Genomic DNA, 24,690 nt, shown 5'->3' on the forward strand with positions numbered 1-24,690 from the left:
GTAGACATCATATCAAGAATTTATTAGACACTACAAAGAAGAGGCCATGCACATTCCTGTTTCTCATTCTCATTAGGTGATAGTGGCGGGTGAGTAAGATCTGAAGGTCAAGAGATTTTGTCCTCCCACCTGAACGTGTGCTGCTGCCTCTGATCTTGGTGCATCATGGATTTACAGCTGAAACAGCATCCAAAAAACCCCAAATAACACAACGAGGGTAGTCTGGAGCTGCTGGCGGAGGGGGCTGGATGATTTAACACAGTGACACCTGACAATACTTTTTTTTACAACACTATAATTATAAAGTTGAAGGCACATCTTCGGCAGAAATATCAATTTACATGCGCATGAGAAAAACAAACTAGACTACAGCAAACAAATATTGCACAAAGTTGTCCGCTCCTGTTTTGGATACTAACCAAAGTTTTACAATACATGACTAAACATTTCTTTAAAAACACAAGGTTGAGACACCTGGTTCTGGCTACAAAAGGCATTTATTATTATCAATGTCATTAAAAGCTCAGGTGACTGAGAAATAAGAATTCATGCTTTTTGCTTTATCTTTTTACCCATTACCAGATCAAAGGACTCAAGAGAGTCAGCATAAAAGTTGGTAATGATTTGGCATGGATCTGTATTTTTATATTTGGTAAAGAAATTGTTTTTAAGTACAGAAAACAAAATAATCCAAAGGAGTGATATCAGGAATGTATATTTTTTAAAAAGAATAACCTGTAACCAGATGCCTCATTCAAAGAAAATAACAAGATAGAGTAAAATAAATATTAAGAAAATAATTTTAAAACAGAATCCACAAGTAATGGGAAAATCCTCTACTACACATCTTTTTGATTTTAAGCTGTGTACAGAAAAGATATGCACACTCACATTTTTGGAAACATCTTGTCTATAGTGCTATTTCAAACATTCTGTATATATGAATGAAGAATAATTTTTTAAAAAATTAAAGCATAATATAAAATTATTTGTTCATAAGGCATCAAATTTAACTTCCTAAAATGTTGATACTAAAGTAGGAAAAGCAACATTTCTATTTCACACCTGACAACTATACTTTTAAAACTACAATAGTAAATACTCTAGTTGTGTTTTAATCTTTAAATTCAAAAGGCATCTTTGGATAATTAAGTTAAAGGTGCCTCCTAGCTGAGTCTACATCAAGCACTGGACAACAAAGTATCCACGGTGCCTTCTGACAAAGAGAATGGTTGCTGATTGAGTATAGACGAGTGGCAAAGAAAGTGTAAAGAACCTCAAAACAGATGCAAATAGAAACCCATTTTCTTTCTGAAGGTTCTCTCTCTCTCTCTCTCTCTCTCTCTCTCTCTTTCTCTCTCTCCCCGTGTATGATATGTGTATATACATATGAACATTCTCTTATAGAACCTTTTCTCAACAGTAACACATTATCTAAAGTTAGTGACCAACTGAAAGCAATGTGCTTGATCCCTCTCTAAATGAACCCCCTCTTCTAGGAATACAGTCTCTCTCAAACACATTTTTCTGGTAGTGAGAAGTGAAAAGCTATTCTCACTGTCCTACAACATGATGTGGAGGTAAGAGGAGGGCTCAATTATACATGTGTAACAGGAGGAGTAACTGGCTGAGAGCTGGAGGACTTCTATTCTCAGTTTGGGTCCAGAGCAAGAAAAGTCTACTGTACATCTCTAGCATTAGTTGTTTCTTCTAGGAGTCAACGAGTTATGTTATGATGGGTTGCTAGAATTAAGAAACAAATATTCAAACTCAAATTCTTAAGATGGCATAGGGATTGGTCTAAAATGGAGTTTAAACACATAAGCTCATTCACACTTTATTAAAACAGGTTTGCCTTTCTAGACTAATAGCACCTTCATCAAAAGTCTCACCTCTTTACGATAGCTAAGAGAGAAGTTAGGTCTTTCCCAAGTCTGGAAAGACAGCTCTGAAGAATGTAAACGTTTCTGGGGGGTGTGAAGGAATAAGAGAGAAAAGAGATGGAATGGAAGAATCCCATTCTCCTTTTCACTTTATACTCTGCTCTATAAAAATGATTTTTTTATGTTCAATATTGACCTGAAAAGGACAAATGAACATTTTTTGCAGCACAAATCATATAAGATAGGCAATGTGCTTAAAGTATAGCATGCAAATAAAAGATTAGGAGTTTGTTTATAAGCGCAAATGTTTTGAACAGAGAAAAATATTGACTATAAGATATCACAAACCAGAGATTTTCTTATTTCTATATTACAGCTTGCTGTGTGTTTTGATAAAAGCAGCTTTGTATGACAGTATATTTAAAAATCATTTTGATAAGTTATCTAAAACATAAGAGGTAACTAAATTTTTATTAAATTATAATATACCAGCCAAGTGATTGTATCCCAAAAGAAGAATTTAGTGAGTTCAGGTACTTTTATACAGCCCATATATGTTAAAATATTAGTGTCAATCTTTGAAGAACTTTTCCGTGAAAGAGGCTCAAATGGTAAGTCTCTAGCCTAGAACTGAGGGACAGGCTCCCCCAGGAACAAAGCTGAACTCATCAGGAGAGAGCGGAATGCTACCCCAGAGCTAGGCAAACTGAAGAGTCAGTGATCTCTGACAGCGGTGGGGAAACAGGGGTAGAGAACTCGCACTCTCTAAGGTCTTCTGAGTGACACAATAAAATAAGAGAAGACTTCAGAAGAATGTCAGTTTTACAAAAATGTTTTGAGATAGGGTCTTAGTGTATATAGTCCAGGCTGGTTTTGAACTCGCAATCCTCCTGCCTCAAGTCAGTTATTTTAATCAAGGAAAAATCACCTAAACTTGGTTTACTTGAAAGGTGACAAAAGCCATCCTGGGGCTCTTAGAAACTAAAGGACAAGGACACAGGCATTATGAGGTGAAAGCAAACCCACAATAAATAAGGCACATCTACTTTGAAACAGTTGCAACTGTTTTCCTTCTAAACTAGATGCTTTGTACAGTGCTTTGAAAGCCATTGCTTCCCATTGGGGCAAGGATACAGGCTCAAGAATATCCTCAAGGTCATGCTCTCAAATCTTCACATTTTTAATCATCCTGTCTTTGGGCACTTTTTTGGTCAAATAAAAATGATTTGCCATATTAGCAGCAAGTCAGCAACCTCTAACTGTGGAGTTTGTTCTAAACTTGCTGCTCTATCCTCTATCCCTAGTAAAACAAAACTGCTGGGAATTTGTTTTGGATAATGCCAGGTTCAGAGCTCTTGCCCTGAGAAATCTATTTTTGCCATTAACAAATACAACTCAGATAGAATCCTGCACATAAGAGCATGAGACTGACATAAGATCCTTCCATGACAATGTACGTGCTCCATCAGTGCACATGAACGTCAACTAGCAGCATCCCCCGAGACCTTTTACAGTGTGGTGTCATCATCTTCCCGGAAGTCTCCCACTAGAAGCGAGTGCTTGTCAGGTTCACTAGTAACAACACTGTTGAGGGAGCGTTTGTCAGACAGTAGTGAGTTTATGGAGGCTCTGCTGTAATTGACAATCCGGTCCAGCAAGCCCAGTCTCGGAGAATTTCTGGAAGTATCATCTATTCCAACGTGAACGCTGATTTCTGAAGGACTCCTCTGTCCTGTGTGTCTTCGGGCACCCAACTCATAATTGTCATAAGTTGGTTTCCTGTAACTAAACATACATTAAAAGCAACCAAATGTTAATTAGATGCTTGTTGTATGCACAAACAAATATTTGCCCAGTATGAAGATGTGCAAAGGTGGCTATCGCTAAGAAAGTTGCCTGAAATGAACTTCGTGGTGTCACATAATGCAAAGTCCCACTTGGGCTTATGTCTGTAATGCCTACATAAAATGATAATTACTTAGCTTTTTCTTTTTGAGACAGGGTCTTTACTATGTAGCTTAGCCTGGAAAATTTGATTCTCTCGTCCCTTCCTCTGAGTTCTGAGAATACAAGTGTGTACCACCACACACGCCACTCATACGATATTTATTAATTATTCCCTAATAGTTCTTAAGAATTGTTTAGGAGTCTGGGAAGACGACTCAGCAGATAAAGTGATTGCTGTACAAGAATGAGAACCTGAGTTAGGATCCCCAGCACCCACATCAAAGCTGGGTGTGGTGCCTGTACCTGTGATCTAGTGCTAGGGAATCTAGTGCAGGAAGAATCTGGGGGCTCAGCTCAGTCTAGCTAAACTGGTGAACCCTGGGTCCAGTCAGAGACTCTGCCTCAAAATATAATGTAAAGAAAATATAAGACACCTGATGGCGACCTCTGACCGCCACACACACATTGTGCACACAGGTACATGCACACACATGCGCGCATGCACACGTGCGCGTGCGCGCGTGCACACACACACACACACAATTCCTTGGGTATACTCATCAATACAAGAATCAAACCTATTGAGAAAATGATGAGCAAGTCACCATACTTACAGTTTGAGAAAAAGGGAAGAAAGTACTACAGAAACAGATGAAGCAGCCATTGCTGCGGATCCCATCCATGGTTGCAAAATCAAACCAATGGGCAGAAAAACTCCTGGAAACAAATTTGAATTATCAACGCATTTATAACATATGCACAATTTATGTTCTTACTTCTTCAGCATTTTATCCTCTTGGTTGTAGAGATTTGTGTTGCTGTCATTTTTTTCTTAGTAGAGTGAGTGTTCTCATGAATATTCTTGTCCCCATTTACTCATGTTTCAGAATTTCCCAGGGGTGCATCCTGTTAGCTATAGGTAGATAGTCCTCGGTTCTCTAGTGTACCGGAGCTCATACTTGACTAATTCACACACACATGCCTTTTCTTTTCTTTTTTCTGCATACTTTCTTTTCGTGAGATAGCATCTTACTATGAAGCCCTAGCTGGCCCCAACTCACAGAGAATTGCATACGTGCTGGGATTAAATTGGTATGCAGCATCATACCTGACCCAATTTTTTTAACTTAAAATTTTAAATCTATTTGTCTCTCTGTCTATCTGCCCATCTATCAATCTATGTTTTTTGGGTCAATGTCTTGCTATGGTAGTTCTGACACCTGGAACATGATATATAGCCCAGAGTAGCCTTAAACTTGCTGCTATCCTCCTGCCTTTGCCTCTCAAATGCTGAGATTACAAATGTGAGCCACCATGTCATGACACATTTGTTTTAATAGAATTTGTTGGTTTTTTTGAAACAGGGTTTCTCTGTGTAACCTTAGAAGTACTGGAACTTACTACTCTGTAGACAAGGCTGGCCTTGAACTTAGAGAGACCCACCTGTCTCTGCTTCCTTAGTACTGGGATTAAAATAGTGTACCACCACTGCACAGTCCTTTTATTTTCCTTTTAATTGTGTGTGTGTGCAGATGTGTAGGTACAGATTTTCTGTACTACTTTTTCAATGTTTACCTAGGTATGTATTTTTTCAAATTATAATATTGAAGGGAAAAATTTTAAAGTATCAAAATGTTTACAAATTCTTAGGCTGTAATAAATTTCATTGAATATTACTGGTTTTAACATCGCCTCTCACCAAATTAGCAAGGTATATGCAAAAACTAAGGTCAAAACTAAACCAATTCTTCCAATATGATAGATGTCTAATGACTTTAACCACAAAAGTAAAAGCTGTTAAGAATCACATACCAGCAGCGATGGGAATTCCAATCAGATTATAAATTAGAGCAAAGACAAAATTGATTCGAATCCTCTTGACTGTCTTCCTCGACAAGTCGATACTTGCTACAACATCCAGAAGGTCATTCTGAGAAGAGAGAGGTCGGCGACATTAGAGACCAGTCTAACTTCACTAGGAACTCCTCTACTCATCCCTCTGTACAATAGAGATTATGTATGTCTTGGAATATACTGTGAATTAAGTACAAATTTCAGATACTGCTAAGCCTTGAGTCAAGTTTGGAAAAGGTTTTTCAAAAAAAAAATTGAGGGTTCTGAAAATGTTTTCAGGTTTGTGTGCTAGTATACGGATTGAATATTTAACTAACATCAGTGAATATTGTTGTAGACAGTTATATTATTGTTAAATCTTGTTTTAACATCAGAAGCTTGTGATTTTCATTTGTGTTGCTGGACTGAGAGAGAATGTCAGTAACCTCCACTCCAAACTCAGACTTCATAGCTAGGAAGGAACATGGGACTCCGGGCAGGATCACTACACAGTACGCCTTACAGCACTACAACTAACGGTGGCAGGCAATCGCTCACTCCTCAGATCTCAGACCACAGGACCTACTCTAGTGTATGAGTATTGCCTTGCTAACTGACTGTACCACTGGAGCTCCAGGACTTACTTACCCTTATTAAAACCACATCGGCTGCTTCAATGGCTACATCTGTGCCCGTGCCAATGGCAATTCCAACATTTGCCATTGCCAGAGCTGGAGAATCATTGATTCCATCTCCTACCATCGCTACCCGTTTTCCCTCCTCTTGAAGCTGTTTCACCTTAGCAACTTTATGGGAAGGCAGAACTTCAGCAAACACCTTAGTAATGCCAACCTATATGAAGAAAAATCAACTCAATTCATTTCAGGAAGTAATATTAAATACTGCAAACAAAACTGAGCTTAGAATCACGAGCCATCATTTTTAACCTGCCAGATGTTTACATTTAAAAGACTGAAAATATTCACTGAGAATGAGAAGTGAACATTATTTTTTAATAGACTTATTTATTCTTAATGTTTTCCCTGCATGTTTGTAAACATACCAGACATGTGCCTGGTGCTCACAGATGTCAGAAGTGGATACTGGATGCCCTGAAACTGGAGTTAAATATGGTTGTGAGCCACTACCCTGAGAGCCAAACCTAGGTTCTCTGCAAGAGCAGCTAGTTCTCTTAATGGCTGAGCCATCTTTCCAGCCAATAAACAATCTTGCGTAATGTTATTATGAACAGAATGACATTGTCTTCATGGTAAGAGCATTCAAAGTGTGCACATCATCTGCTCTGGAAAATCAGCTTTTAACTATATCTAGACACACTCTTTCATGTCCAAAGATGTCAAAAATATTTATTATTGCCAGTTTTCAAAAATGAAAAATTCAAAACCACCTAAACATCCACTAGTAGGGGAATGGTAATATAAATTATAATTCATCCATACTATAGAATTCTATGCAGCAGTTTAGAAGGAATGAAATAATTTTTTTAAAATATTTATTTATTTATTTATGTATACAATATTCTTTCTGTGTGTATGCCTGCAGGCCAGAAGAGGGCGCCAGACCCCACTACAGATGGTTGTGAGCCACCATGTGGTTGCTGGGAATTGAACTCAGGACCTTTGGAAGAGCAGGCAATGCTCTTAACCCCTGAGCCATCTCTCCAGCCCCTTGTTCAACTTTCTTGATTCAGCTTGAAACTGTGTGTAAAAATGATCTTTCTCTTTCCTCCCATGACTCTTCAGTCAGGTAACCTAATTTAGGACAAGGCAAAAGTTTCCTCTTATCAGTTGTATTAGACCTTGCAGTGGAGAAACGTTGTTTAAGCTGCTTTGTCAGCGATGGGAGAAACACGTCCCGTTCTGTTCCATTCAACTATCATCTTGTGTTGAATGAAAACAGTCAGGATCCCCAGACCAAGTTCTCATGGAATGAGTGCAAAGAAAGATGGGAATAATAGGAATGGAGAGCTTGGGAACAGGAGGCTGTGGAAAGGATGGAAGCTGAGCAAAGTAATGCAAAGAGTAGTGCATTCTAATGTATGCAAAGGACAGAAGTAAAACAGTGGCCAGCTTAGAAGTATACCAGATTTCTAATATGATCTTCTCCTGGAATATAAAGCTGTTCTTATAGCCAAAGGGATGTTCTCTTCCACCTCTCTANAAAAAAAAAAAAAAAAAAAAAAAAAGAGAGAGAGAGAGAGAGAATGTGGAAAATGGTACAAATTCTTTACAACCTTCATATTCTTTTTTTTAAAAGATTTTATTTATTATGTATAAATACAGTGTTCTGCCTCCATGTATGGCTGCATGCCAGAAGAGGGCACCAGATCTCATTGTAGATGGTTGTGAGCCACCATGTGGTTGCTGGGAATTGAACTCAGGACCTCTGGAAGAGCATTCAGCGTCCTTAACCTCTGAGCCATCTCTCCAGCCCCAACCTTCATATTCTTACATAAGAATGTACTCACATATTCCTTCTGTTACTTACTAGAAGAGGGCCATCAAGATGGTTCAGTGGGTAAAGGTATTTGCCACCAAGTTTAATAAAACCAGAGTTCAGTCCCCAGAACCCACACAATGAAGAAAACCAGCTTCCACAAGTTTACCCTTTGACCTACGCACACATTCTGTGGCACATGCGTGCGCACACATACATGCACATCCTATATACATACACACTAGAAGAGGAGAGAAGTCATTCTAAGTACTTTTTAATAAAAAAAAATGCTGGAAGTGAAATAAATGTAGGGTTAAGCCAAATGGTATGTCCAAGAAAAGAGTCCCACTGGTGGCATCCAGAATGGACCAGAGAGGAACCTGCATGCAGCTCCTGCTGAAGGACTGGCCACACTGCTGAAAACTATGTGCATCATTTCAACAGAAGCATCAACAGAAACCAGTGTTCAGCAATGCTACTCAAACATCCTGCAAGCTATGCAAATACCTTTTCACATCTCTAACATACAATGTCCTTCTACCATAACACACTGATTGTTTTTAAGCGGTTAGGGATAGCTTCATGATGATAATGCAAACAATAGGGAAGGTGACTTTCTCAGCACTTAAACGGAAGAAAGAAAATGTGTATTGAGAATGAGATGTTAGCATATCCCAAGAACTAAGTAAACCGATGAATTACCTGAGAAGCAATAGATCGAGCCGTTTTACTGTTGTCTCCAGTCATCAGAACTACTTCTAAGCCCATAGATTTCAGAATGTGGACAGCCAGCTCTGCCTCAGGTTTCACAGTATCAGCAATGGCTATCAAGCCACACAGCTCATCTAATATAGGAGCAGCAGAAAAAACAGATTATGGTGAAAGAAGAATAACAAAACAGCAGAATAAAATTTCAGACAGAAATGAACTCTGTTAAGCCATTGAGGGCTTGGTTTAACTTAAAACATCCTAATCCATACAGACTTTATACCACACACTCTGTGATAAGCTTCCATATTTGTGGAAAATAAAATTGATAAAGTATGAATATTTAATGAAGGTTAATAGTAGTAAAATGAAAATTAAGATGTCACTAAAAACTAAAAGACACCCACCCTTAGGTATTAAAACTATAGCTACAAATACTTTTTAGCTAATTAAAATGCAAACAGAATGAAAAACTAATAGGTGAATGGAGATAAAACTGGTATTTGATGCTAAGAGAAAATTACCAAAAGGTACTAATTTTCTTTTTTAAAACATTTATTTATTTATTACGCATATAATATTCTATCTGTGTGTATGTCTGCAAACCAGAAGAGGGCACCAGACCTCATTACAGATGGTTGTCAGCCACCATGTGGTTGCCGGGAATTGAACTCAGGACCCTTGGAAGAGCAGGCAATGCTCTTAACCTTTGAGCCATCTCTCCAGCCCCTAATTTTCTTGTTTGAAAAACAAAAGTAAGAGGGCTGGAGAAATGGCTCAGTGGATATAAATATTTGTTATATAAGCATGAGGACTCAAATTAAAATTCTGTAACCCCAATACTGGGCAGTGGGGTTGAGACATAAGGATCACTGGGGCTTGCTGGTTGTCAGTCTAGTTTCAGGTTCATTGAGAGATGCTGCCTTAAGGGAGTAAGGTAGAGAAAGTGATAGGACAAGACATTTACTGTCCTCCTCTGGCTACTGTGTGCATATTCTGCACACCCAAACTGCAATAGAATAAAAATGTTATTCTATGCTTTATCCAGTACCTAACTAAAATTACGAAGCCAATACCTTCATACTTAGCAAGGACTATTGTTGCAAGGAGAGGGCCATTTGTTTGTCCCAGCTGCCCAGCTAGCTTAGCCCCAAAATAACCACACAAAAACTGTGTTCATTAAATCACTGCTTGGCCTATTAGCTCTAACATCTTATTGACTAACTCTTACACCTTAATTTAGGCCATTTCTATTCATCTATGTATCACCATGTGGCAGTGGCTTACCAGGAAAGAATTGGCAAGTCTGATTCTGGAAGCTCCATGGTGTCTCTCCCTTTCTCTGCCTATTTTCCTCCCAGCATTCAGTTCTGTCTTCCCCACCTACCTAAGTTCTGCCCTATCAACTAGGCCAAGGCAGTTTCTTTATTCATTAACCAATGAAAGCAACACACAAACAGAAGGAACTCCTATACCAGACTGTAAATGTTGAATAAATAGTCTCAGAACTGGAAATTTACCCTAGCAAATAGGAAGCATGTAAAACTTTATGTGTATGCTTATTGCAGTATTATGGTGAAATATCAAGACTAGGGCTAGCACGATGCCTCAGTGAGTTAGGATGCTTGCCTGACAACCTAAGTTTGATTCTCAGAATCCACATGCTGAAAAGAGAAAACTTTGACCTTCACCTGTGCACTGTAGAACATATGTACCCTCATATAGACAGAAAGACAGATACATACATACACACAAACACACACAGAAAAATATAAGTAAAATTCAAAATACAAGTAAAAAATAAAGTTGTAACAACATAGAAATGATTATACAGCATGTAGCTTAAAATAAAATTCTAGAATTATAGGGTGTAGCCCCATTTGTAAAGTGCTTGTCTAGAATATATAGTCCTGTGTTTGATCTCCAGAATGCAGAAATAAATAGTACAATTATATGGCAATAATGGAAAATATTTCATCAAATAAAATAAACCTCAATAAAATATGTATACCTTAGTTATTTTTAATGTGTGGTACTATGGTTTGAACTCAGGGCCGTGCCCATGCTAAGCAAACACTGTATCATTTATCAGTCTCACTATGTAGTCCCAGATAATCAAACACAAGCTTCCTGCCTGGGCCTCCCAAGGTGATCATAACCATAATTGGCTCCCCCCCCCCTATTTTTTCCCTAGTACTAGGTATGAAACCCAGGTATGAAACTCTACTGGTGAACTGCATCTATAACAGGATTTTTAAGGGTTTTTTGATATTTAAATTGTCCATATGTTTGTGTGTATCTGTATGTAATTTTGCACACATCTATGTCAATGCCCACAGACACCAGAAGAGGCGGGCATATCCTCTAGAGCTGATATTACAGGCAACTGTGAACCACTCAACATGGGTTCTGGGAATCAAAATCTGGTCTTCTGCAAGAGTAGCAAGTACTTGTCATCATAGAATTATCTTTTCAGCACACACCCAAAACAGGATTTTAAATTTTTATTGAACTGTATTGACATAAATTTTACATATAGCCAGGTGGTGGTGGCACATGCCTTTAATGAGGCAGAGGCAGGTGGATCTCTGAGTTCAAGGCCATTTGGTCTACACAGTGAGTTCCAGGGATACACAGAGAAGCCCTGTCTCGGAACCTCCCTTCCCCCCAATTTTTTTTACATAGAAAAATGTACTACGCATTAGAAATAGTGCGAGGTTGGAGATTCAATCCAGTTGGTAGTGTGATTGCTTAGCATTTACAATGCTCTAGGGTCAATCTCCAGTACCATGTAAACCAGGCGTAGTGGTGCACAACTATATTCCCAGCATTTGGGAGGTGAGACAAGATGATCAGAAGTTCAAGGTCTTTCGTGGCTATATAGTGAGTTCAAGGCCATCTTGGGATTCTTGGGATATGTGAGACTTCTCTGTGAGCCCCTGTGAGCTCTGCTTAGTTGATTCTGTGGGCCATGTTTTTGTCTCCCTAATCCCTCTAGCTCCTACAATCCTTCCTCCCCCTCTTCCTAAGGGTTCCCTGAACTCCACCTAATATTTTGGCCTTTTAAAATTTAGTGCTTTGTTTTTGTTTTACACAGGGTCTCGTGTAGCCCAGGTTTGCAGTGAGCTCACCACAGCATCATCTAACTATTGGTCCTCCTGCTTCCACCTCCAAAATGCTGGGATTACAAGCATGTACCACTATGTCCAGCTGATTTAGGTTTTTGTTGTGGTGGTGGTTGTTTGAGATAGGGGCTTTCTATGTAGCCCTGTTAGTCATAATTCTATCTCAGGCTCCCAAATACTTGTACCATAATAGCTGGTAAAAAATCCTTAATTAACAATAATCATATTTTGCTAATATTATAACTTTGTATTCAAGCCTCTTTGGAATAAACCTCAGAGTTTAAGTTCCACAGACACATAATATAATGACTGAGATCACAATTGTGTCACAGAATATTTTAGAGAAACTTTACCATCAATTGTCACCAATACAGCAGTCCGACCTTTTCTTTCATGTTCAATCATGGAACTGTCTACTTCATTACTTATGACAAGACCATTTCTAATCATCCATTCCCGGTTACCAATGAGGACTTTGTACTGCTGAGTATCAACAGCATCTAGAAATACAGAAATAACATTTAGTGAGCTTATTTAACTTTTAAATCCATCTTGAGGCAAGTTCTTCTTGCCTAACCTTGCAGTCACTCTAATACATTTTTGGTAGAATATGACCTCTGACAGTGATTTTCAAGTTTTCCAGGAATATATTCTGCTCTTCCACATCCTCTGAGCCCATGTTGCTACCATGACTAAAGGTCCTTAAGCTTTCGCTCCAAAGAGAAAACACCATTATACTGTTCAAGTGCTAGTTCAAGCGCTAGGGATATAACTCAGTGGCTGAGCGCTTGCCTAGCCTGAGTGAAGGGAGCTCTAGGTTCAATCTCAAGCAAGATGGGGAATGGGGATGAGAAGGTATTAGTTCAGAGCTTCCCTTCTTACTGAGGTTTTCCCTTTGACACTCGAAAACCACAATTCAAACATTTAACTGTGCATCAATAGCTAATGTGGCTACATGGAAATACGAAACTATGTTGATGTTTCATTTTAAACTGGTACTCACTAATTTTAAGTGAGCCTTTCGATGTTTGACTGCATGTCCCTAGTCCATTCATTATTTTCTCAGGATGACTATTTGAAATCTCCTCTGCTTTCAAATCTAACTTTCCTCCCCCATTCTCATCTGACATGCAACTGCTCCCTGCAATCATAAGAGGACTTCTCATGGCCATATCTCCCCACTCCTGTGCATCCTAGGTGCACACAGCTTCTTTTCCCTCTGTTATAAACAGAGTCTGTGCCTGCCAAAGACCATCTCTCTACCTGTATGATAGTACACGCTCCTTTGCCTATTCCAGACCATATCCCCAACTACTCTCTTCTCTACCTCCCGAATAATCAATTTTCTATCATCTCTGCTGAATATTATCTTATCTTTAAAAACAGAAGGAGCCTCTTGAGCTCACTGCTCTAGCTATCACACTTCTCTACTTCTGTGCACAAGAGAAGTATTTCCCCTACTAGTTGTCTCTAATTCACCACTGCCCATTTTCTTGTGAACACACTCCAACAAAGCTTTAGTCTCCACTACTCCAATAAACTATTCCCACAATATACCAGTGACCTTTACTTTAGTAAACCTAGTGCGGTTTGAACAGCTGTTCCAGCAATAATGGATATGCTCTACATCTGCTATTTGATCCTATGGCCACTAGCCAACACATGTAGCTATTGAGGGCCAAAATGATCAAAGAGTTGGATTTTTACATGAAATAAAATTTTAATTAACTCAAAATTAATAATCATATATAACTAGTGACTATAGTACTCAATACCACAGATCTACAAATCAAAGGACTCCCAATTCTGTTTCTTTAATTCAGCCTATTTCCTGGATTTTCAGGCCTCTGTAGACAACTGCCTACCTAATATTTCCATTTATGATACTTCCACTTACATAGCTATCAGACAGCCAAATGTAATATCTATAAAACTGGATTCACAATCTTGTCTCCCATATTGTTCCTCTTGTCTCCTTTATACTATTTAAATGGTAACTTCATCTATCTAAATGGGTAGGCTCCTGAATTTGATATGACTTTGGCTCCTGTGTTTTAATTTTTAAAAATTAATTAGTTTTTATGTATATAGGTGTTTTGTCTGCATGAATGTCTGTGCATCATGTGCATGCAGTGCCCACGGAGGTCAGAAGAAGGCATGAGATCCCTAGGCATTTGAGTTAACAGCTGGTTATGAGCTGCCATGTGGGTGCTTGGAATTGAACCTATTACCTCTGGAAGAGCAGTCAATGTTCTTAAGCGGTGAGCCATCTCTTCAGTTCCTTGACTCTTGTTTTACTTACATTTTATATATCTAATTTGGTAATTAAATCTTCCAGCTTACCCTTCAAGACACATCCGGAATTCGATCATTTCTTACAAACTCTACTGTTACCACACTGGTCTGAGCCATTAATATGTTTTCCTGGGTTACGAAAACAGCCAGTAACTCATCTCCCAAATTCTTTCCTTGCTCCTAGCTCCCATCTCCTCTCAGTGGTAGTGGAGATCAAACCCAGGGCCTCACACACGTGCTAATCACAAGGGGAGAAGAGACTGAGTTCTGCCTCTCCCTCGCTGATGATCATTCAAAGTGCTATGAAAAGTCCCTAATACAACAGATTCTCAACAAAAAAGCTGCTGAGTGATTTCTGACATGTCACTTACTTGATATTACATCCATAGACAAATGAAAATGTCACAGAGAAATAGAAATGACCAGGAAATAATCATTTCATAGTGTGTCTAATATAATGGGAATGAAGTACAGCTAACATTTAAGAAGAGCAAGTATTTCTATCAATGCATATCAGCAAAGGTGTCACTGAAAAGAGATGTCAGTCAGGTCTAGGAAGACAAGCATAAGTCAACAGGGTAGATGTTATTTGTGGGTGAGGCCACTGCATGGAGAAAAAAAGTAAATGGAATAACAAGTAGGAAATGGCAGGCCATGAAGGGGTCCCATGGAACACACCCTCAAAAAACACTACAGGCTACTGCCAAGGTTATTTGTTGTTCTCTACTGGTAAGGTCCTATTGCTGAAGACAACATTTACTTCCATCATAGACCATGGAGAAGACAACATTTACTTGCATCATAGAACGTGGAGAAGTCCAGCAGGTGCCTAACTAGAAGCTTCACTCCTAATGACTAGTGTTCAGGGTACCAAAAGGTACTATGCACGCCAATGGAAGAGAAAGGTAGGCCATCAATATCACCACTCAGCAACAAACCCTGCCACCTACAACAGTGACCAGCCTGTAAGACATACTAGTGCAACAGTGGTACAAATTCTATGGGAGTGACTTAACCACTTTTTGATTAGGTTTAAGGCCTACCCCATGAAATGGAATCCATACCTGGTACTACTAAAGTGGCCAAGACCCTGAGAGTAGATAGATCATAAATAGGGTAAAAGCTAATGTTATTATTTCACTAAAGAATCAGGAATAAAATGACTCCTAATGACATACTGCAATACCTCACTCACTCAACATCAGAGAAGCTTCTTGCAGAATATGGAAATTAACACAGAGCCCTACAACTGGACAATGTACAGAGAGCGAGAGACTTTGGAATACTCAGCCTAAATGGGATGTCTTCATCAAACCCCTTCCCTTAAGGCTCAGGGATCTATGAAGAAGAGGAAGCATAAATATTTAAGAGTCAGAGGTGATGGATGATTCCAAGGAAACAGTGTCTTCTATACACAACAGGACCTTTGCACATATCAACTCAGGCTGTGGCAGGATACACAAGACCTGCATAGGTTAAAGCTAGATGGGGTTCTATCCCTAACAAAGAAGCTACCTGCAATTGATACCCATTGTCAAAGGGAAGTCAGGTTTCTCCAACAGAGTGTCATCAGGTATATAATATTAACCACACTCTAGGGTAGGCCCTGTGTCCAAGAGTAGTTAACTAACACAAAATTAACTCAGTGGTATTTTTGTGGACTTTTTGTTTCATTTTTCTTCATTTAGGCATTTTTTTTTGTCTTACTGATTTTTCTTTTTTGTGGCTTTTTGTGTGTATTGTTTTTTGAATGGGAGAAAGAAAGAAGATGAAGTTGAGTGGGTAGGGAGGTGGGAAGGGTATAGGAGGAGTTGTGGGAGGAGAAAATATGATCAAAATATATTGTATGAAAAAATCTTCAAGAACAAAGTAAAAGAATAAATGGTAGATTATGAGGAGAAACTATAGACAGGCAACTAATATTGTAAGAACATAGAGCACACGTGGAACATCAGGGAAAGACAGATGAGTAATAAGGGAGGCAAAAGACTGAACAGAGCAGAGCAGAGCAGAAATCAAAGTCCTGAACGAGTGAGAACAATTAAAATGAGGATTCTGAGCAGGTCACAGTGGCACACACCTTCCAACACTCAGGAAGTGGATCTCTATGAGTTTGAGGCTAGCCTGGTAGATATAATGAACTGTTGCAGAACTGCCATGGGTAGAGTGAGAACTTATCTCAAAACAAACAAAAAAAACCCCACATATCCTTAGTTAAGATCCATGGAAGGGCTCTAGGATACAAGTGAATCTTTTAAGCCAGACCTAATAATTACTTATTATGGGGGTGATCCACAATTTTCAGCACATTGCTTCAAAAAAACCATAAATCAAAAATAGGCAGCCAGGCATGGTGGCACACACATTTAATCCCAGCACTCGGGAGGTGGAGGCAGATGAATCTCTCTGATTTCAAGGCCAGCCTGGTCTACAAAGTGAGTTGCAGGACAGTTGGGACTTTTACACGGAGAAATCCTGTCTGCGAGTTTTACACGAAGAAAACATGTCTTGAAACTCCCCACAAAAGCCCACAAACAATAAAATAGACTATAAGCCACTAAAATAAAGTCTTATGTCAGAAGGTAGTATCAGATTTGATTTTAGCAAAATCACTTGGGTACAAATGGTAGGGGAGGTTCTGGAACACTTAGGTAAGTAGATTGTGTTGGCGATCAAATGACACACCAACATGACACCTAAGAAATACATCTCCACAAGAGGTACAGAATTTGGAGTGGTGATGAAAAAAGTGATGAAAAGCCAGGTGTGGGAGACAGAGACAGGTGGATTTCTGTGAGGACAAGGCCACCCTGGTCTACAGAGGGATTCCAGGACAGCCAGGATTGTTACACAGAGAAACCCTAGCTCAAAAAGACAAAAAAAAAAAAAAAAAAAAAAAACCATTAACAACAAAAGAAATAAGAGATAGGTATGAATGACATTGTATAGAGGAGAGCATGAAAAATAAGAAAGTCAAACACCAAGTAAATCATTGAGGATAGCTAATATTTGAATCAAAAAAGAATGAGAAAGAATGTCCAAAGAGGGAAGAGAAGAATCCAGAGATAGCCAAGGCATATGCGCAGAGGAGAAAGGAGTTTTTGGAGGAATACTCAACCAATATTTTCAACTGCCTTGTGAGGTCATGCAGAATGCAGAGTGAAGAGCAAGCACTGGAGTGGGCTTTGGGGGTCCAAAGTCAGAGAGAGGGTTTCATGCTCTGAACGGAACAGGAGTAGGTAGGTTTGTAATAAGCTGATGCATGCCTCTTCAGTAAGAACGTAAATTCCACAAGCCTATACTTTCTTGATGTTTCATGGAAATAGAGTGATTTTTGATGGAAGAAGTTTATGTTTTAGAGACACTGCTATAGGAAGAAACAGAATGCAAAGCAGCAAGGGGCCATAACAGAGAAGGAAGGCCTTGAGGAATTCAGAGAACATAGGATGTAAAGAAGATACTTCTTAGCACGATGAGGAGTACCTCCTCCTCTCATGAAAAAGTAATGACCATCTGGGATAACAAAAAACAAAACAAAACAACCAAACAAAAGAACACTGCCAGAGAACTCTAATTTCTATAGGATAAATAGGTAATTTGCAGAGGGGAAAACGAGGAGGACCACAGGGTCTTGTAAAACATGTATGATTTTCATCAGCTGAGGAAAAAAATAAGAGAAAAATCACAAAAAATCAGCTCAGACTTATCTTCATAACCCTAGACTAGTTAGTTGCTGAGGTAGTTTGAATGTAATTGCCCTCCATAATCTCATAGGAAGTGGCAGTATTAAGAGATGTAGCTTTGTTGGAGTGAGTATGCCTTGTTGGTGGAAGTATGTTACTATGGGGGTGGCCTTTGAGGTTTCCTATGCTCAGGCTACTGTCCAGTGTCTCAGTTGACTTGCTGTTGCCTGCAAGATATAGGACTATCAGCTACTCATCCAGCACCATTCTGCCTGCACATCCCTATGCTCCCCGCCATGAATGATAATAACTGATTGAACCTCTGAAACTATGAGCAAGCCCCCTCAATTAAACGTTTTCTTTATAAGAATTGCGATGGTCATGGTGTCTCTTCACAGCAATAAAAACCCTAACTAAGACAGAAGTCAATAAGCACAGTCAGCAAATGTTTCTGAGTGATGTCATCAGAAGGCCTATGGTAAAACTGGATTGGATGAAATGCAATCATGCTGTCTATTTGTTTTTTTATACAATAGCTTGAGGTTATATACAGTTAGCCATCTGAAACCCAGGATAGCTAAAACAATCCTGAACAACAAAAGAACTGCTGGAGGAGTCACCATCCCTGATTTCAAGCAGTACTACAAAGCAACAGTAATAAAAACCACATGGTATTAGCAAAAAAAAAAAAAAAGACATGAAACATGTTGATCAATGAAATCAAACTTAAGACCCAGACATAAATGCACATGCCTATGAACACCTGATTTTTTTTTATAAATAAGCCAGAAATATACACTTGAAAAATGGTGTCTGCATGTAGACGAATGCAAATAGATCCACAATTATCACCCTGCACAAAATTCATGTCCAAGTGCATCAAAGACCTCAACATAAAATCAGACACACTGAACCTGAGAGAAGAGAAAGTGAGGAATAGCCCTGAATACACTGGCACAGGAAACAACTTCCTGAACAGAACACCAATAGCACATAGCACAGGAACTGACATCAACAATTAGTAAATGGGACCTCATGAAACTGAAAAACTTCTGTAAGGCTAAGGACACCATCACGAGTGGCAGCATAAATAATGGGAAATGATTCTCGCCAACTTCACATCTCACAGAGAACTAATACCCAAAATGTAAAAAGAACTCAAGAAACTGAGTATCAAAAAAATAATAATCCAATTAAAGATGGGAAACAGATTTAAACAGAGAATTTCAATAGAGAATCTCAAATGGCTGAGAATCACTTAAAGAAATATTCAACATCCTTAGCCATTAGGCAGGGAAATGTAAATAAAAACTACTTTGAGATTCCATCTTAAACCTATCAGAATGGCTAAGATCAATAACACAAGTAGCAGCACAGGTTGTTAAGGATGTGGAACAAGGGGAACACTCCTCCATTGCTGGTAGGCATGCAAACTTGTACAGCCACTATGGAAATCAATATGGCGGTTCCCCAGAAAATTGGGATTCGATCTACCTCAAGACCCAGCTATACTTAACTCTTGGGCATATACATTTACAAAATGGACAATTATTACTTAGCTGTTAAAAAATGATATCATGAAATTTGCAAATGGATGAAACTAGAAAAAAATCATCCTGAGTGAGGTAACCCAGACCCAGAAAGACAAATATGATACATATTCACTTATAAGTGGATATTAGCAGTTAAGTAAATGATAATCAAGCTACAATCCGTAGTCCCAGAGAGGTTAGTATGGGGGAGGCATCTAGGCAGAACACATGGATCTCCTTGGGAAAGGGAAACAGAATAGATTTTGTAGGTGAGCTGGCAGCAGGTGGGGAAGGGAGTGGGAAGGATCAGGTGCTGGTGAGAGATGGCTAGAGTTTGGGAGCAGCTGGAGTGTCCTGTGGAAATCTAGTGTAGTGGAAACTTCCAGAATCTTAGTGATTCTAGTGAGAATTCCTAGCAATAGGGGATATGGAATCTTAACTAGCTATCTCTTGTAGCCAGGCAAGGCTTCCAATGGTTGGACTGGGTTCCATTTGGTTGAGTTATTGGCTAAATGGGTGCCTTGGAGATCCCCAAACAACACAGTAAAATTCTTGGACAGAGGGTTGCTCTCTGCAAACTGACAGCAGGGCCCCATTGCCCAGGACAATATCCACACAGCTCACTGAACACGTAGAAGTCAAGCTGGTGCCTGCACGGAGCCCTTACTCCTATGTCCCAGTCTCTTTGATGCAGGAAGGTACTCTGTAGGCTACCAAAAGAGAAATGTGGACAACAACCTAGACACAAAACCTTTGACCTAGAATCTATCCTGCTTGCATAATACGCTAATGTCTTGTTTAACTTGAGGCCCACTCCATGAGCGGGAACCCACGAAAAATACTGCTTGGATGGCCAGGAACAGGAAATTGGATAGCTCAGAGACCTTGGCTAGAACCCATCATGATTAATCTAAAAAAATCAAAAAATAATTCCTAATAATAGTCTGTTATACTCATAGATCATTGCCTTGTCTGACCGTCAGAGAGGTTTCCTCCAGCAGCAGACGGGAGCAGATGCAGAGACCTACAGCCAGACATTATGCAGAGCCAGAGTCTAAATTGGAGGTCTTCACTAGGTCCCTTCCTTCAAAGCTTGGGGAATCCCATGGTGGGGAGGGGTTTATGCAGCAGAATGACTGTAGGAGTCAGAGGGGATAGAAGATACCAGGAGAACACTGCCCACTAAATCAACTAAGCAGGGCTCATATAGGCTTACAGAAACTGCAGTACCAAGCACAGGGCTTGCATGAGCCAGTACCAAGTTCTCTGTTTATATGTCATGGCTGTTAGCTTGGTGTTTTTGTAGGACTCCTCACTATGGGAGTGGGCATGTCTCTGACTCTTGCCTGCTCTTAGGGCTCTTCCTCCTGTTAGGTAGCCTTGTCTGGCTTTGGTGTGAGGATTTTTGCCTTGTTTTATTGTATTTTGTTTTGTTGTGTTTGGTTGTTGCTCCTCGAGGCCTGCTCCTTTCAGATGGGAGTTGGAGGGGGTTGTCAATCCAGGGTAAAAGGGAGGTAGGGGCAGATGGAACGAGTGGAGGGAGGGAAAATTGTGGTCAGGATGTACTGCATGAAAGAACAATCTATTTTCATTTTAAAAAAAAAAGAAGAATAAGAAAATTTCCAGCTAAAAAAACTACAAACTACTATAAATAAATTAGCTTACTTGAGAGATGAGCATCAATAATCATAGAAGATGAAGTTGATGACTGTTCGTTAATTCCATCAATTTGAACTAGGGATGCATTTTTAACGTTATTTTCTTCTATCTTCAAGTTATTCTTAAGTAGCAAACCTTCAATATTGGTAACTTTACAGCTAATACCACAGCCTGGTACAACCTGGAAATCTGTGCAGGTACCCAAAGTTTCAGTGTCCAGCTCCTAACAAAAACAAAATACAATAAATGAGTAAACAAATAAATAAACAGTATAATAATTTTTAATTAGAAGAATAGCGATGGTAAGTGTATGAGATGACAGGCACTCAAAACTCTGGGTGCAGGTACAAACTGATAGAACTGTTTGTGCTGATGTTAGTAATGGCCATGAAAAATGAAACTTTAAGCACCCTTTGATCTAGAAATTGCACTGACAGATTTTATTGGGGCGGGGGTTGAGACAGGGTTTCTTTGTGTAGCTCTTGCTGTCCTGGAACTAGCTCAGTAGATCAGACTGGCCTGGAAATCACAAAGATCCATCTGTCTGCCTCCCCAGTGCTGGGATTAAAGGTGTGTGCCATAACTGTCCGGCTAATACATATTACTTATATTTTGATGTTTTATATCAAACAGGGGCTCATTTCTTTTGTTATGTTTACAGTTGTCTATGTGTAAAAACTAGGGCATAATCAATAATGTTTGAGACAACGTCTTATACAGTCTAGGCTAGTCTCAGACTTACCAGTAATGAAGATGACCTTGAACTTCTGACCTCTTGCCTCTACCTCCTAAATTCTCAGATTAAAGTCATGAGCCAACAAGCTCACTTTATAGGTGCTGGGGATCAAATCCTGGACCTCAAGCATCTAGGCAAGCACTGTACCAGCTGAGCTATATTCCAGCCCCAACATATTCAGTTAAATAAGAAAATACAATTCTCTTTATCCCCATACTCAATATATACAAAAATTATAGTCAAAAGCCAGTCCAGATTTGGTCTGCATCATTTCTATATGAGATACCAACATGAATATGAAATATAAAATTGTACCTGCTTGCAGTACTTGGTTACAGCTGCTCCTAAAGGGTGTTCGCTGTTACTTTCCGCAGTGCCCACAATGGCCAGGATCTTATTGCGTGGTATTCTGTTACTTTCCACTAGAACCTTTACTTGATTCACTACTGGGGTTCCATGGGTAATAGTTCCAGTCTTATCAAATACCACTACCTTTACCTGGAGAAAAGTTAAAAATACAATGCATCCACATGACATCATCCTCCCAGAAATGAGAAACAGGTTTATTTTTTTAACAGACTGCTACTTCATTTCTTAATAAACTGTCCTTTGGCTTCATAACTTCATCAACTGATCATCTTTGTGTGAACACACGAAGTTGGTCTTGTAGCAACCAACTTCCCTACCCAACAGTTCAGTTTTAGTCTTGTTAAATATCTGTGAATTTATGTCAAACAATTAGAGTTATGGGTTGCTGTTGATGGGTAAGAAATACCACTGGCATCTCTGGGGAAAACACAAGGGCTTTCGATACTAATGAATTATAGATCTATTAGAGAAATCTGGGTAAACAGCAGATGACTAACAGAAAATGTAAATGTTAGGGTGAAGGTAACCCAGGTGGGTTGCTTGCCTTGACTAGGTTTTGGTTAAGAACTTGGGATGTTAAGAGGAAGCTCAGGGAAGCAGTTTGAGAAAGTTAGACCACATAGGAAAAGGGAAGAATTTGGAGAGCAGGCTCACTTCATCATAAACTCAGAATGAGAACCTTGAAGACTGAGCAGCCCAATGAACTGATTTAAAAAGATAAGAATAATATTCAAAGCATCATCCTAAACAAGAGAAAAATTGCGATAAAGGTCATCATAGAAACAACAGGAAAAAAGAACATGAAATTACAGATTAGACAGTAGCATTGTCAATATTCCTTTCTTGATTTTGATAAATGCACTGTGCTCACATAAGGAATGTCCTTGTTCTTCAGATAGGTGCCCAACAGTTGCAAAACGGGAACCCTGATGCTTAGGTTTGAAATTATGCCAATTTATTTACATAAATATTACAAGCCTGGGAACTGGAGAGGTAACTCAGTGGTTAAAAGCACTTGTGTTCTTGCCTGGCAGTGGTGGCGCACGCCTTTAATCCCAGCACTCGGGAGGCAGAGGTAGGAGGATCTCTTGAGTTCGAGGTCAGCCTGGTCTACAGAGCTAGTTCCAGGACAGGCTCCAAAGCTACAGAGAAACCCTGTCTCGAAAAACTAAAAAAAAAAAAAAAAAAAAAAAAAAAAAAAAAAAAAAAAAAAAAAAAAAAAAAAAAAAAAAAAAAAAAAAAAAAAAAAAAGACAAAAAAAAAAAGCACTTGTGTTCTTGCAGAGGACCCCAGTTCAGTTCCCAGCACCCATGCTGGGCAGCTCACAACAACCTGTAACTCTAGTTCTAGGGGATCTGACCTTCTGGCCCCACGGGTACCCACACACATGAATAAAAATAAAAACTAATCTTTTAAAAGTTCCTCAGGGTTGAAGAGAGGGCTCAATGGTTAAAAGTACTGGCTGCTCTTCCAGAGGACCCAGGTTTGGTTCCAAACACCCACATGGCAGCTCACAACTGTTTAATACTTCAGTCCTAGGGGGATCCAGCACCGTCTTCTAACCTCTGCATGCATGTGGTATATGAACACACATGCAGGCAATACACCCATATGTATTTTAAAATATCCTAACATATAATACATATGTGTGTGTGTTAGCTATTCAAGGTTTCAGATTTGTTCTTAGCCATGTACTATGTATCCTCTACGTATCTATACATGTTTTATATCACTGAAATAAGATTGTATTAGTGAGAGCACACCTTTAATTGAAGTAATAACTGCAAACTGCCAGCTGGTGGCAGTAAAGGCACTGCCATTGCAGGTGCAGCACCCATAAGGTGGAGTCAGATACAAATAGGTCAGAACCCTGGCAAATTTTCCCAGACAAGTACTGAAGACGGGTGTAATCTGAGATGGGTTTGAACTACAGGTTCTCCATTCGAGTCTGCTGTGAGGGAATGGCTGAGGGAGTATTAGTAGAGATCTTAAATAACTAAGGCCAATTTGAAGAAGAACCAACATCACAGCTTTTGTACTTCAACCCTCAGGGTAATCCCAGAAGAGTTCAGCCTAGGAACCACATGCAAAGAACTAAGGCTGCGAGTGTAAGTTTGGATAGTGCAATTCTTAGTTCTGGAGACTCTTACCTTATGAGCCATCTCCAGGGGCTCCCCACCTTTGATAAGTATCCCATTCTGAGCACCTACTCCTGTGCCCACCATTACAGCAGTTGGAGTAGCTAGTCCCAGTGAGCAGGGGCATGCGATACACAGAACTGTGATAGAGGCTTGGAAAGCAAAGCGAATTATGGTTTCTGTTCGTGAGATGCTCCTATTGTAGCCCTTTAGAAGAAGACATGAAATTTGGTTATTCATTTACAGTTAGAGCTGTGAAAATAAAAGAAACAAAGCTCAACCATGTTTAAATAAAACCAGTGTCAAAATCACACATCCTACCTAG

At 39.3% G+C, this 24,690-nt stretch overlaps 1 protein-coding gene across 2 annotated transcripts in view; it reads right to left on the reverse strand.

The window, feature by feature from the left end:
* Window positions 1-275: 275 nt before the first annotated feature.
* Atp7a (ATPase copper transporting alpha) overlaps window positions 276-24,690 on the reverse strand; it is a 106,241-nt gene continuing 81,826 nt past the window's right edge. The window contains exons 15-23 of one of the 2 annotated variants that reach the window (XM_050130472.1): window positions 24,378-24,572; window positions 22,174-22,356; window positions 21,129-21,345; window positions 12,307-12,453; window positions 8,823-8,965; window positions 6,312-6,515; window positions 5,643-5,760; window positions 4,445-4,547; window positions 276-3,668 (exon numbers count right to left, since the gene is read on the reverse strand). In XM_050130472.1, the coding sequence (XP_049986429.1) occupies window positions 3,392-3,668; window positions 4,445-4,547; window positions 5,643-5,760; window positions 6,312-6,515; window positions 8,823-8,965; window positions 12,307-12,453; window positions 21,129-21,345; window positions 22,174-22,356; window positions 24,378-24,572 (1,587 nt within the window). In that variant the 3' untranslated portion in view covers window positions 276-3,391. The remainder of the gene's footprint in view (window positions 3,669-4,444; window positions 4,548-5,642; window positions 5,761-6,311; window positions 6,516-8,822; window positions 8,966-12,306; window positions 12,454-21,128; window positions 21,346-22,173; window positions 22,357-24,377; window positions 24,573-24,690) is intronic. The other variant, XM_050130473.1, reaches the window with a different exon arrangement.

The sequence above is a fragment of the Alexandromys fortis genome, unplaced genomic scaffold, assembly GCF_014885135.2.
Source record: "Alexandromys fortis isolate MF-2015 unplaced genomic scaffold, M_Fortis_MF-2015_v1.1 scaffold_326, whole genome shotgun sequence".
Classification (NCBI taxonomy): Eukaryota; Metazoa; Chordata; class Mammalia; order Rodentia; family Cricetidae; genus Alexandromys; species Alexandromys fortis.